At 40.2% G+C, this 13,979-nt stretch overlaps 1 protein-coding gene across 4 annotated transcripts; it reads right to left on the reverse strand.

The window, feature by feature from the left end:
• Positions 1-1,616: 1,616 nt before the first annotated feature.
• LOC120724592 (tropomyosin alpha-1 chain-like) lies at positions 1,617-9,464 on the reverse strand. Of its 4 annotated transcripts, none has more exons than XM_040016859.1 (9): positions 9,119-9,463; positions 7,377-7,502; positions 4,114-4,247; positions 3,262-3,379; positions 3,115-3,185; positions 2,937-3,012; positions 2,652-2,714; positions 2,493-2,562; positions 1,617-1,977 (listed from the first exon to the last, which is right to left on the reverse strand). In XM_040016859.1, exons 1-9 carry the CDS (start codon positions 9,230-9,232, stop codon positions 1,895-1,897), a joined length of 855 nt encoding a protein of 284 aa, XP_039872793.1. In that variant the 5' UTR covers positions 9,233-9,463; the 3' UTR covers positions 1,617-1,894. The 4 variants fall into 4 exon arrangements, with proteins under 4 accessions (XP_039872793.1, XP_039872810.1, XP_039872803.1 ...); XM_040016869.1 differs by lacking the exon at positions 1,617-1,977 and adding an exon at positions 2,118-2,326 and having other exon boundaries at positions 9,119-9,464; XM_040016876.1 differs by lacking the exons at positions 7,377-7,502; positions 9,119-9,463 and adding an exon at positions 5,319-5,592.
• Positions 9,465-13,979: the final 4,515 nt, after the last annotated feature.

The following is a 13,979-nucleotide window of genomic DNA, read 5'->3' on the forward strand; positions in this document are numbered from 1 at the left end:
CTGACAGGAGAGGCACCTGTTGTGGTCCTATGCTGCTGTAGCCCATCTGCTTCAAGACTTGATGTCTGGTGCTACTCTGCATACCTTGGTTGCAATGAGTGGTTATTTGAGTTGCTGTCAGCTTCAACTTAAAGCATTCACTGACATTAATACTACTACTACAGGATTACATTGTTTCTTACATTTCGGTATACTTGGAAATCAAGGGAAATTTGTGTTCATTAATTAAAAAAGCAACTTCCATTTGAATTACAATTCAACAAAAGAAAAAAAATGAAATGCAAATTACCACAGCCTAAAAAAGGGTCAGTTAGGACTTCTAATGAGGTTGGAAAGTAGAGTAAAAGTGAAAAAGGAAACTGTAAAGATGAAAGGCAAAACAACTAAATTATTACAAAACAACAATAATTATTTTACCTGATTTATCTTTTTTAATAGCTGTTTAAAGTAAAAGTTGCATTTAAAGTAGCGCATTTAATTTTTGTGCATCCATGTCTTAAGGAGCCTTATTTTTATATTAATAACGTTAATGCATAGTGGTGTTAAATATTATATTGTACATTAAGAAGGTCTAATTGTATTCAATGACATATTATAATTTTTTTGATAGGTGTAGTAAAAAGAATTATAGATCCATTTATAAAGATATATATACATGTAACGAGGGACTGTGTATTAGATAGGTATATTTATTTATAACATATATGTATACATTAGACTATATGATTAAAACAGATAAATGATGAGCTATAGTGGTAGGAATTAATAAGCATTTGCTTCCTCCTACTCCTTTTTTGAACGGGAAGTGGTCAATTTTTTGAATTGACCACTCTTTTGAATCAATATAATGGTTTTATTTGAGTTCATTTTCATTTGTTTTTATGTGTCTTAACACTTGATGTGTTTGAAATAAGGATTTGATTGATTGATAGTGAACACTAATCTCGTTGTTGTGAAGGTTTTTTTTTGTTGCTTTTTTTTAAATCTAACTGAATTGTAGGACTTTTTTGTGTTAATGCATTTTGAAGCGTCTCGAAAACTGTTGGTTCCAAAACTTTCCATCAGATCACACAGCCTTCTTTACTGCCTGGCCTCTGTCATGGTCTGTTAACAAGACCCACACGATTTTGCAACACTTTGTGCTGAAGCCAATAAGTGTTGATGCAGAGTTGGATCGTGTTTCTAATAGTGAGTAATTGTTGCACAATGTTGAGGTTTAATGTTGAGGACGTAGTCTTTAACTTTTCTTTTATTGCTCAGTCAGTAATTATCTTTACTGTACAGCATAAAGCAACTGGAACTGTTTATTTTAAAGCTCACAGTCACAAGAAGCTCGATAAGAATTTTGAGGACGCACTTATACTCTGATAACATCTTTAATATTAACCTCATGCGGTTGTGCCATTTCTTGATTATAGCACTCAGTGGCACTACTGTTGTGAAAGAAGAGATTCAGTATCTGCAAAAAAAAAAAAAAAAAGCTGCTGTCTTAGCACAGAGGACAGTGTGCATGTCAGCACATGTAAACTGAAGGGTGAGCTCTTTTCCCTGGAACGGTTTATAGATGTGTGTTGAAACTGGCTCGCAGACATGACACAAAACATCAGCAGCAGCACTAACACCGTCGTCATCATCGGTTTTATTTGTGCACAGAGTTTGGTCTACAACCCAATTCCTAGCACCAATACTGAAATCATGTGGACCCAAAACCATTTTTTTTAAAAAAGGAAAAGGAACAAAAAGGACCATAAATACATAAAAGGGCTACATGTGTTTTACAAATTAAGAGTGAAATTGCAAAAAAAAATGGATGGCATGTAGAAAATATCTTTTACAAAGTTGTTTGTTTTTATTTTCTTTTTTTTTTTACTTATTTGATGTTCTTCTTGGCATTTTACAAGCTACTGAGCTCCTGCAGTGTTTGGTCCAGGACTTGGTGCATTCCTATGTTTTCTTCTTTTGCGTGTGATAGGTTCTCTGTAATGAAAAGCAGCAGGAAATATATAATATAACTGTTTGTCAGGTAACTGTAAAATTGTTAGCCTCATAGTGAGAAAAATGCAGAAACAGCTGCAAAGTGATGAAGAGGAGATTGCAGTGAATGACAGAAGGCAGTGTAAAAGAGAAAAAGGTCTTTATTAAGCTTCAGTTTAATGCAAAAAGAAGGAGAAGGGAACTCTGAATGCAAAGGAATAAAAGAGACAAAGTGCTTCTAAAGATGCAAAGTCGGCAGAGTGCAGGGTTTACAAGGTGTTCATATCATTGAGGGCATGATCCAGCTCCTCGCTGATAGCCTTGAATTTCAGCTTCTGAGTGTACAGTTCATCTGCAGGTCAAAAGGCAGAGAGTAAGCAGGACACAGGAGGTTGAGAGGAAAAAGTGTGCAGGCCATGAAGGGGAAATCGGAAAAAGAGAGAAATCAGAGCAGAAAGTTAAAGATTTATTACAAGAAGGAGTGTAGGGTAGAATATGAGGGCTGAAAGAAAGCGTACCTTCTAAGTCATCTATGGTCTTTTCCAGCTTAGCCACTGTCCTTTCTGCGAATTCTGCACGGGTTTCCGCCTTTTTCAAACAGTAAACACATTGAAATATATATGCAAAGCTTACCTCAGAAAACACAGGTTCAGCTTAAGCAGAGGGAATGAATTTACCTCTTTAAGTCTGTCATTCAGGACTTTAATCTCCTCCTCGTATTTGTCTTCTTTCTCAGAGTACTATGCAGACAAAGAAAAGCAAACAACTTTGTTTGCGCCATTTTAGGATGATCAGGGTACTTCCCCTATTTTTTAGGTGATGGTAGTCAAGATGAGGATGCAAATAGTGAATGTGAGCACGAAACAAAGGCACTTAATGTCCTGCCGATCCTGTTGAGTGGCTGTATTGGGTGACAGTGATGAGTGTGGATGTGTGAAGGTGTTTTATGATAGTGAGCTTACCTTCTCAGACTGAGCCTCTAGAGACTTGAGGTTGTTGGTAACATTCTTAAGCTCTTCTTCCAGGTCACCGCACTTACTGAAAGAAAGAAAAGATGTTTTTTTTCCCCAATAACTTGCTTAGAATATATTTAAAATTCACATATTGTGGTGAGAATAACTGCGCTGAATTTCTCCTTACAGTTCTGCAATTTCTGCCCTCTCTTCTGCCCTCTCCAGCTCACCCTCGAGGATGACCAGTTTACGGGCGACCTGGAACGAAATCACAGTTGAACATCAGCTGAAGCGACATCTCACAAAAAAATAAATACAATCCGTCCGTTCATACCTCCTCGTATTTGCGGTCGGCTTCCTCGGCAATGTGTTTGGCTTCTTTGAGCTGCATCTCCTGGATCTCCATCTTCTCCTCGTCTTTCATGGCTCTGTTCTCAATCACCTTCATGCCTCTAAAGATGGAAACGATGCCGAACATTTAGTCCAACAAGACCATAAAGACACTCGACATTGCAGAGGTTATCTGGGAGACTCACTAAAAGCCGACTTAACTCAGTAACCACCAACTTTGCATTTCCAACAGTTATTTTTTACCTGTCAAATTTCACTGACAGGCAATGGCATCTATTCACTGCACTAATGGGATTCTCTATCTTTGTATCACACTGTGACTTGTATGGCTCTGTATACAGTTCTGTTATCAAGCCTTCCTGCTTCAGTTCCGATGGGCCACGGGCCATTTACCTTACTGTTCTGTTTAAGCCTCTAGTTTTTGTGCTATTGCTGTTTTTGATGTTTCCTTGAAAACTTCAAACTTTACAAAGTTTTACAAAGTATTGCTTTCATTTATTTTACTCTTTTTTTTTCTTTTCTTTTTTTTTAAGTCAAGCAAACTTTATTTCCACTCTGAGAGAATGAACAACACATTCCAATAGGCTTCCCTCACTACTCCCAGCCAATGAAAATGAGCAAGTGAGGGTGATTTCAGCCAGTTCACTTGTGTGCTTGCTCAGTTTTTTTTTGTGCCACATGAAATAGGCTGAAGCCTGCATGGTAACAGCAAATGCTCGTGATAGTTAACTTCAAGATGGTGGGCTGTGTAGAACTTTCACTTAACATTAAAACACACAGTGACTCACAGCAGTAACAAATACATCTGAATCTACAGATCTATGCTGATTTTCACCTTTCGCTCTCATCTGCGGCCTTCTCGGCCTCCTCCAGCTTCTGCAGGGCTGTGCCCAGTCTCTCCTGAGCACGGTCCAACTCCTCCTCCACCAGCTGGATCCTGCGGTTCAGCGATGCTACTTCGCCCTCAGCCTGTAGCCACAGATTGAGAGAGATAGGGAGGTCACAGGTCAGGAAGGAAACATGAATGCAGCCAAAACAGGAAGGTTACCACTTACGCTCAATGCTAAAAACTGCTTATCCATTCATCTATTTTGAAGCTACGCTATTATTTCCCCCCCCTTTCATTCATGGCTTTAGGAAGATGTCAAGATCAGGTCCTTGCATGTCTCCGTTTCATTTTCTTTTTCAGCCTTAGTGACTTTGATGAGTTGTGGACTTTGCAGCCTGGCTAACTGCTTTACTAATATGCTGACACAGGATAACGCAGTGACAGCTTTTTTTTTTTAAAACATGCTGGCATCTGATATTTTACAGCTGTCTTCTCTTTCGTAGTGTAAACCAAAGCATGTTTGGGGGACACCAGCTTTCTTCTCCTCAGCCTGTTTCCCACAGCACTGATAGCGCAGATAACCATGCCTGCGCTCTCCTTCCTGTGCAGAGGCTCAAGAGGAACAGGAAGGAGGATTCCGGGCACCTTTTCAGATGGACGGTGTGTCAGCTGTTATTCAATCAAAAAGCTCAAAGGGCGAAGGGAGGGAGAAAAAAAAAGAATAAGTTTTGAATGATTGACAAGAAGTGTAACTGTAAGATTGTACCCTTTAAAAACCTTCAATTTTACATTTTCTTTACAGTCAAACGACCACACTGACAGTTAATGAAACACCGGGGACTCTTGCAGCATTTCTTGGTGTTTTGGTAGATATATGGGGCGGGCTGGAGTTAGATAACACAGCCGAACAAAAGTCTGCAGAGGAATGTCGACACAGCGATGTTTCAACTTGTCTCTGTAACGACTGTATAGAAAATAACTACAGATTTATTTTTTTTTACTGTAATCTGTATACAGAGGTTTCGGTTTTTATTTCGCGCGTTAGGTGCGTTATTATTACCGCTACTTTGCAAGTCCAGCTCTCAGGAGTGCGTAAACGCTTCAGTCCCAGATTACAGTGAAGATGCTCAACCGGTTTGCTGGGATTACAGATCAAGACAAAAAGTAAAAGAAGTTCCCTTCAAGTTGGACTAAATACAAACTGATCTCACTTTTTCGCGCAGTTCCCGTTCAGTTTCCAGCTCCTTTTGTACCGCCAGTGCGCGATCTTCTGCCTCATCAACTTGCTGCTGGAGGGCTTGGATTTTCTTCTTCACGGCTTCCATAATTCCGACTGTTTGGTTTCTTTAAACGGGGATTCGTCTGAACCGGCAATCGAGACACTTAAGTTATGAATTCGCCTCAAAGTTGCAGGCTCTGTGGAAATCTTTTCTCGGGCAGGAAATCAGGGAGGTGCGGTGCTGGGACGGCGGAAAAAAAGGGCTGGGAGTTTTCAGGAAATTTATGACGAGATCCTCCAATCATGTGAAGAAGCCTGTCTCAGATGACATCACAGGATTTAGGAGGGGAATGTGGGACGTTTTTTTTTCTCCACAGAGGAGGTGTGTAAAGTCACTTTTTTGGGGGCCAGGGTTTTCTATTGTGGACTTATATGGCAAAGTGAAGGTGTTGCAACTGCTCGGACTGAAGACAGAGGAAGTGCACTGTCAGAGTTATTTGTCTGCTGTTAGATAAAGCGTGAATCACGTCTAAGGGATCATCGTGTGATTGGATTTGGTTGTCTGAGAGAGAAAAGGAAGGAAAGTAAATGTCAGTGGGGGATGGTGAAGGAGAGAGGAGCAGGTTGTAAACTGTATCAAAGAACCGGAATCAAAAGTCCAAAGATTTACTTCTAGTGGAGGAGGAGGAGGGTCAAGGGTGGGGTGGGGCCGTAATAATCCTTTTCACTAGGGGTTGTTGACCTGCAGTGGCGTGGAATGTAAATTGATTTGGTTGCAGACATGACCTGCAGCCATCGGGTGGCGACACATTTCTTCATCGCCCCCATTTGCCTCCTACTCTTCCTCCCCCTCACGTTTTCGTTCTTTTACTACATTTATATGTATGAAAGAAGCTAAAAAGTATTTGTGGCCACCTGATAAACCATCAGAGGAATAAAATCATCTGTTATCACCTCTAACCTTTGAGGTCGTCTCACGTACTTCAGCTCAGTTTTTACCTGCTTTGTGAAGCTGAAACACTTTCCAAATCCTCCTGAAAACTTCACAGACTTGAAGGGAAGAGAATCTCCACGAGCCACCTTCAAAACCACTCTCTTCATTCCCAGTGTCAGATCAATATTATTATATTGGTCATGATTCACTCCCAAAAGCAAACTAAGCCAAGTCTGTGTCCGGATTTATTTTGTTTGTGATAAGGCATAATCCCCAGTTAGATTCCCATCATTTTCCTGGAAAGGATATGTTTAAGCAATAAATACATGACATAAATGTAGATGGTCTCCAAAGGTCGGCAGTCATTCAGCATTGCACACTGCCTAGGTATGTTACTGTAAAGGCCAGACTGAGGAGAGAATAACATCTCAGCCCCAAAAAAGGCCAAAGCATTGATTTCATTAGAAACTGCAGTACGGGGTTCTCTGTTTGCTTAGGCTGCATTCCTGAAATTCTTTGGTCGGTAACAGGCTGGCCAAGTTGTGTCTGTGCTTGAGAAATAGCTCAGCTACAGACTTCAGTGAACCACCAATAACTCTGTGATTATCTCCACGGTCTGGGTTAGAAGATGCAAGATAATCAATTCAGGATTTCTGGGTTATTAGTTTACATTGGGGTGGATTTTTTTTAAAAAAATTAATCTGAAGGCAGTTCTTTAAAGTAACAACCTTTCATGTCTTCTTTTATTCCTATCCTATTTCAATATGTATTATTGTATGTATGGCCGTCAGTGATTTAATCACTTCACGTTCATATTTTGCACTTTAGAAACAACCGAGCTGCACTAAACTATTGGGCGAGTCCAGACATTTCCTTTTTTGGGTTATGTAAGCAGAAGAGGCAACTCTTCATCTGAGTCAAGCACTTTAGCCAATGATTTTGTTTAAACCAGCTTTGACAGAGAGGAATGTGTGTCCATGTTACTGGTCCCCTTTTCCCCTCTCATAGAGTGATATCTATTTCAGTCCATATGAAGTATTTGATACTGATATTTTAAAAGCTGTGGGGTTCCACTGTAATAATGCCTTTCCGATGGCGTCTTGGTGGTGAACTCACGTCTGTGGCCTTCTTCTCCGACAGTTCCAGTTTCTCCTGAGCATCCTTCAGGGCCTCAGAGTACTTGTCCAGTTCATCTTCTGTTCCCTTCAGTTTCTTCTGCAGAGCGAGCAGCTCATCCTCCAGCTGAGAAAAGGCAGATGTGAGAGAAAGTCAGGAATCAAATATAGATTTTTGTTCAGTTAAAGTGAATATGATGAAATTCTGGTATATGACAGAAAGCAGTAGTGGGCGATAGATCTTTTACAGATCACTTAAATGTTATTTTGGGGTAATCCTGATGTATTTCAGAAAGATGAATTTCACTTGAAGATAAGGAGGTGAAAATATGTAGTGGGTGCATGATTTTGGACTACAGCTAGCTCCTCTCAACAAATACATGTGTGCTGTTATTTTAATCAGGGTTATTCTTTCCACTTAAAAAGCTCCAGAGTCAAACATTCACCATGAAGCCTGTAGATTATGTGAGGTAACTAGGACGTTCCCTCTGAAAAGACACATAGCTGCAGAGTCTGGGTGGCCCAATCCTTTAATTGCCGCCGGAGTCTGTGCCTGATGTTGTGTGTAATAGATGTTAATTTTGCATGCAGTTTTGTGTATTTTCAGGGCCTTTCGTCAGCCTAACTGCACTCTGAAAGTCTACTCATCATGCCAAGAATAGCAAAGAAAGCATCTCTTAGCACTATTTGAGCTGCAGCCATCCCAACAAACTAAAGAGCTCTGCATAATCTTCTAGGATTTCATGCTGACTGTTCTTTGCTCCTGAAGACATGCTGAGGGTCCATATGTTCAGTGCCAGTGACAACTGATGCTCCCTGTGCTCTCTGAGGGAGTTGTTATGGCATTAGCTACCAGAGAGTGGATATTTACACTTTCCACTTGCTCGATCCTTCATCCTGGCTTTGTCCGAGTCTCTCTAACTTGCTGCTCTCTAACATTCCTTTCATACCACGTTAATGAGGACACCATCTCCCACTGTGTGATAATTGCCTCTATTTAGAAACCTCAGATATCCTATTGCATCTCCAGATTCTATTTTGTTTGTATGAAATTAAAGTACACTGTCATTAAGTTTGGCTGGGATACATCATCCTGTCTGTGGCTTGAGCGCTGCAGCGCCAAATATGGGGGCACAGAAATTTATGAGGTTTTATATTATACAAACTTCACTTCTGAGTAGGATGCTGCCAGAGTCAGACCGTGATATTCTATAGGTTTGTTTTAACCTGGCAGATTTTCCTTTGATTCAGTTCGGATAATAAGCCTAGCTCTTGTCACAGCCATCTCTGTGGATATCCTCCACCGTCTCCTACTGCAGAACAAGGAGCTCAGTATCAACTGATCCCTGTGATTCAGCATTTAGTCCTGCTGAGAAATATATCAGCAATCTGTAAATTGTGCTTTGGTGTTCTTATTTAGTATTTGAGATTATGACTGAACTTTAGCAATAAAAATAAATCAAAAACTATAAAAAAAACTATTATAGAAAAAGTGAAAAAACAACAACACAATGACATAATGATGTTGTAATTCAACTGGTATGAGTAACTTCACAGATACATTTAGATATATAATCCTGATATTGAAAATGTCCACATTTTTTGACAAAGAAGATTCCCCATATTTTGGAAAAAAAGTAATTATTAAAATGAATTTATGCATGTGTGATGCATTTGTTGTAAATATGCTGTGACATTTTAATATTCCTGTATTAAACATTAAACTCATGAGCCACGCGTCACCTGCTTGCTTTTATCTTCCGCCTCCTTCTTGTCGGTCTCGGCCTGTTCCGCCCTGTCGATGGCGTTCTCCTTGTCCAGCTTCAGCATCTGCATCTTCTTCTTGATGGCCTCCATGGTGACTTTTGGGTGTCAGCGTCTTGAGATCTTTAGAAAATGAAGTTTTGTAGTTCGTTACGGGGAAAAGCTGCTGCAGATGTTCAGAGGAAGACGCCTCACAGGAGCCCTCACAAGGTTGACAGGGAGCGCAACTGGCAGATGCAGAGAGGAGGGAGCTCGGAGTGAGCGAGCACAGGAGAGGAGGATGCAGACTGAGAGTCGGTGGAGCTGTATGTGATTTAAACTTGACAGGAGGTTTGGAGACAGCCCTAGTCCCCAGTGACAGCCCTTTCCCACCGGTTACCCCTTTCGCCACTCCCCACTTTGGCTCCTCTAGAACTTACTGTTGCCCCCACCCCATCCCTAATCTAAACTTCACCTCTCAAATGCTCTTTGGAGGGACAGCATGGTGTAGCCATTTCAGCATTGACCAGCTTATATCCTTGTTTGGATTTTTACGCAGATAAAAAGCAGGAGAATGACCAAGAACTCACAAACTTCAAAAGGGAAATTGTTCACATTAATAATTTTTGCGGCTTCTCGCCTCTCTTTGGTCTATCTATATGCCTGTGTTCTTACTTAGGAATGTTCAAATTGATGTTAATACCAGAGTTGGTTAGAAAGGGACATAGTTTTCATTCTAGCGCTGAATGAAAAAGGGCTGTATGGAAAATGATCCAGCCAAAGAAAATTTGGGGGAAAGAGCTGTCTGCATGTGATCCACGCCAGGCAGCCACAGCATTGCAGTCAGGATACACAGACATAAACCACAGGTCCAGTGCAATTAAGATCCTCTTAATTACTATTGGTTTGACAGATCTGTACTTAGATCTGTTTTCTCCAATTTGTAAAGCGCACTAAATAAAAAAGTTGACTGGGAGATATAACTCAAGACGGATTCCAGGAATTTGGTGCACTTATGCACTTATGAGATCTTTAAAAGAAATGTTTTGTTTTTGTTTTTACTTAATTGCACATTATTTGTAGATTATTAAGTGAAAAATTAAAAACTCCCCAGGAAAGGCAAAGAAAAACAAAAGAAAACATGGATATGGCTTTAGTAACTGGGAGGCGCATATAAGCCTGTCTGCTTTCTTTCAGCCCTTCTGTGCCAGCTGCCCTGGCTAAAAATAAAGATTACACACAAACTCGAAGAACGGTGCGTCTTGCCGTGGCCATTTAAGTGACATCTCAAGATAAACTTGGACTAATGCATCTCTTGTTGTTCACGTTGCACTGACGCAGCTGCAGCATGCATCATCTTGGTTGTTATTGGTCTTTATACAGACACTATTTTGGCCAAGCTCTGGTAAAGACAGCATTGTATAAACCTGAGAGTCTGTGTTTCAGGCCATCTGAGTTTGAGGAGAATTGCTGTCTGGGGAAAGCCGTGTGTTACCAGAATGTACATTATTCCAGGTATGCTGAAGGAACAGAGCTCCTTTGTGTGTTCGGTAATTTTGGGCCCACATGAACCAAAAAAAGGTGTGATCACAAAGCTGAAGTTAGAGCTGGTTAAGACTGGATAAAGAAATCTGTCAAACAAAAAACTGTCTGCTGTGTTTGTTTTTCTTTTTTTTAGTTTTGAGTTGGCCTTTTGGGCTTTTCCAGGGTAACGTTGAGGAAAGTTGATGGAATACGGTTGTAGGAATTTCAATCTTTTCTTTGCGTTCTGAGTAAGAGACCAGCAGGATGTGAGCACGCAGGAGCCTTTTTAGGCAGAGGTTTACAAACGTGGTGGCAGTTTGATAGCTTCGAGATCCTGGAGTTAACACAAGCTTACATCATTACTTTCAGTGTTGGTAGTGACTGTGCACCTTATTTGGTGTGTCAGAATGCCAGTTGCACAAAGTGTTACAGTTACACAATTGCATTCACGTTTGCAATCAGGGAATTTGGAAGATCTTTCACTAAAAGATATTCAGGACGCTGTTCATGGTTTCTTGTGATGAGAAAGCAGGTTTGGAGCAGAACCTGTGCAGGGGAACAGAAAGAGATAGGACAGGAGATATCAGAGAGAGAGAGAGAGAGAGAGAATCAGAAGTGGAGTGAGAGAAATCAGAACCCTCCCACAGGAAACCCAGCTAAACTCCTCTTCTCCTTGTATGGTAAAAACTCCCCCAAAAGCCACAGTATCGCCTTGGGAGTAGAGTCAAAGTCCTGCTAAGTATAAATCACAAAGCTATGGGAATGGTGGAACAGATTAGAGTTTACATGAGCAGTACCACAAAGGACACAAACTAGCACTCTTTTAGAAGTCTTAAATGGCTGATGTCATGGATTTGTCATAATGGTGGACTCATTTTACTTACAAAAGCAGTTGTGCTTCATGTACTCTGTTTGATGACACAATAAAGAACATATACTACTCAAAGGATTTACGGTGGGAATACCTGTACAATCAAATGTAACACCTGGGTGATGCATTGACTCAGAGTGAGACAAACCGATTTGTCAGCCAGAGTAAACATATCAGCTCTCTTGATCTATGAGGGTTCTGTACAAACATGTCTATAAACGAGACACAAACAGCACGTAGAAAGTATGGAAGTGGTTGAGGGAAGCAGCAGTCTGTTATATTTGGCTGTGTAACTCAGTCCAGTCCAGTTGTATCTGTGACTTCTGACAATGTGTAGACTCCATCGCTCCAGCCAAGGGATGAGAGATTTGTCACCGTGACAGGGTGCAGTGTTCGTACGCAAGCCCACAGCTGAAAGAGTCACTCCAAGACTCCGAGACTGGGTGCTAAAAATCAATTAAATAGAAGAACAAACACGAGCTGTTTGGAGTCGTGCACTGAAGCAGGATCCTGGATTTAGTTTAATTTAATAATAAACTTGTAATACTCCCTAATCACTGCAGTAGGTTTGTGCATTATAAACCGACACAGTAATAAGCATTATATTTTTAGATGATACGAAACAGCAGGACTTCTACTTGTGTTTCATGGGTGTTTTAACCTCTGATGATGTCAGTATTTGTTGCTGGGATGCCATTTCATCCTTTCACATCAGCTGTTGTAATTAGTACGATGATCATTTGCATTAGGATGACAGTCGGGCTGCTCAAACCCACAGCTGAGATTCTTTTCATACCAAAGGCAGAGGTGCAAAACCAGTAGAAAGTGGGACTGTGTACAGCTTTATTTTCACCCACAATGCATTTTTGTTTTGTCCTCTCTTCAGCTACCTCTATTAGCTGGGAATGCAAATTTAGCCAAGTGTGTTTGTTTGGGTTAGCACACTTGAACAAGCTCTCAGGCTTCTGTTATCTTAATACTAAGCCTGTAATGCCTCCAATATCACTGCAGTAGCTTTGTGTAATTATGACACACTGACACATTAATAAGCATTTCATTTTTTGTATATTAAACAGCAGGACTTCTCCTTGTGTTTCACCTCTGAGGAAGTCAGAGTTTGTTGCTTGGATGCCATTTATATTTTGCACACCAGCATTTAGTGGGATTATCATTTGCATTAAGGGGACTAGACTTAAGATCGGCTCAAATCAGTTTCTGGCTGTGAAGATTTGCACAGAAATAAATCACTTGAATGAATCATCAGAATACTTTATTAATCAGAATAATTAATAGTTACTCGGGTAACTGAAGCTCAACTTCAGTTACCCGAGTATTTACCAATACAGTAGTTTAATTAGATCAGCCAACCAAGACAGATAAGCTTTTGAGAAGTTCCAGAAGATGGTCAAATGGACAAATATCCACATAGAAATAGTAAACACTGATTACACCCTACAGTAAGATACAAGTCAAGTCAAAGTCAAAGTAAACTTTAGTTACATCAGTTACATCAGTGCAAAGCAAGCTAATACATAGATATACAAATGAGAAGAAAATAAATAAATATACGCTTGAGAGTTACAATTAGAATTTACAGTTTACAATTTACAGTTGGTGTGGTTTAAAGTGACCCTAAAGGCACCCTATGCACAAAGTCATGGTTTATAAATAAAAGCTTTTCGTTGTGTCATGTATTGACTCCTATTTTGATGTCATCAGATCTTTGAAATTAAGCGGAAATGCAAATCAGTCACCTTCCAACACAAGTGCCTGAAATTAAACTGAAACCTCTTATGCGACTCAGGGTCACGGGGGGCCTGGAGCCTATGCCACTCCATTGCAGGCCTGACACAGACAACCGCCAACTGTCACCTTCATAACTACAGCTAATTTAAAATCACCAGCTAACTTCACATGCATGTCTTTGCAAATGTAGAATATGGAACCTCCACACAGAAAGACCCAGAATAACCAGGAGATTTGAAGCTGTGAGATAACAGTGTTGACCAGTGCACCCTTGAAATCTAAACTATTCAAAGTAATCGACAAGTTAACTTACTAGTAATAAATATGAAAACGTGTATTTTATTATATATCAAATGTTGAATTGTTTGATGCTGTCATATTTAATTAAGACCCACTGCTGCACTTTATTCTGTTGGACACTAAAACAGTTGAAAACGGTGCTATCTAGTGGTGATCATTATGTATCGTAAAACATGTGTGACACATCAATCCAGAAGATGGAGCTACAATACTAAAGCAAAGTTGGTGTCAGCATACAGGATAACACAAACCAGAAACTATGAGATTGCTAAGATGTTTATACTGGCATGTTTCCATGGAAATGTCTAATCAGCATTTAGCCATCTTTGCCAGTTTCAATCTTCCGGATCTTTTTGTTGTGTTCTCAGATTCTATCAAGAATCTCACAGCATGTCAGCAAAAGTGAGATAAGACATGAGA

The sequence above is a fragment of the Simochromis diagramma genome, unplaced genomic scaffold (assembly GCF_900408965.1).
Source record: "Simochromis diagramma unplaced genomic scaffold, fSimDia1.1 OVJJ01000205.1, whole genome shotgun sequence".
In the NCBI taxonomy this organism is placed as follows: domain Eukaryota; kingdom Metazoa; phylum Chordata; class Actinopteri; order Cichliformes; family Cichlidae; genus Simochromis; species Simochromis diagramma.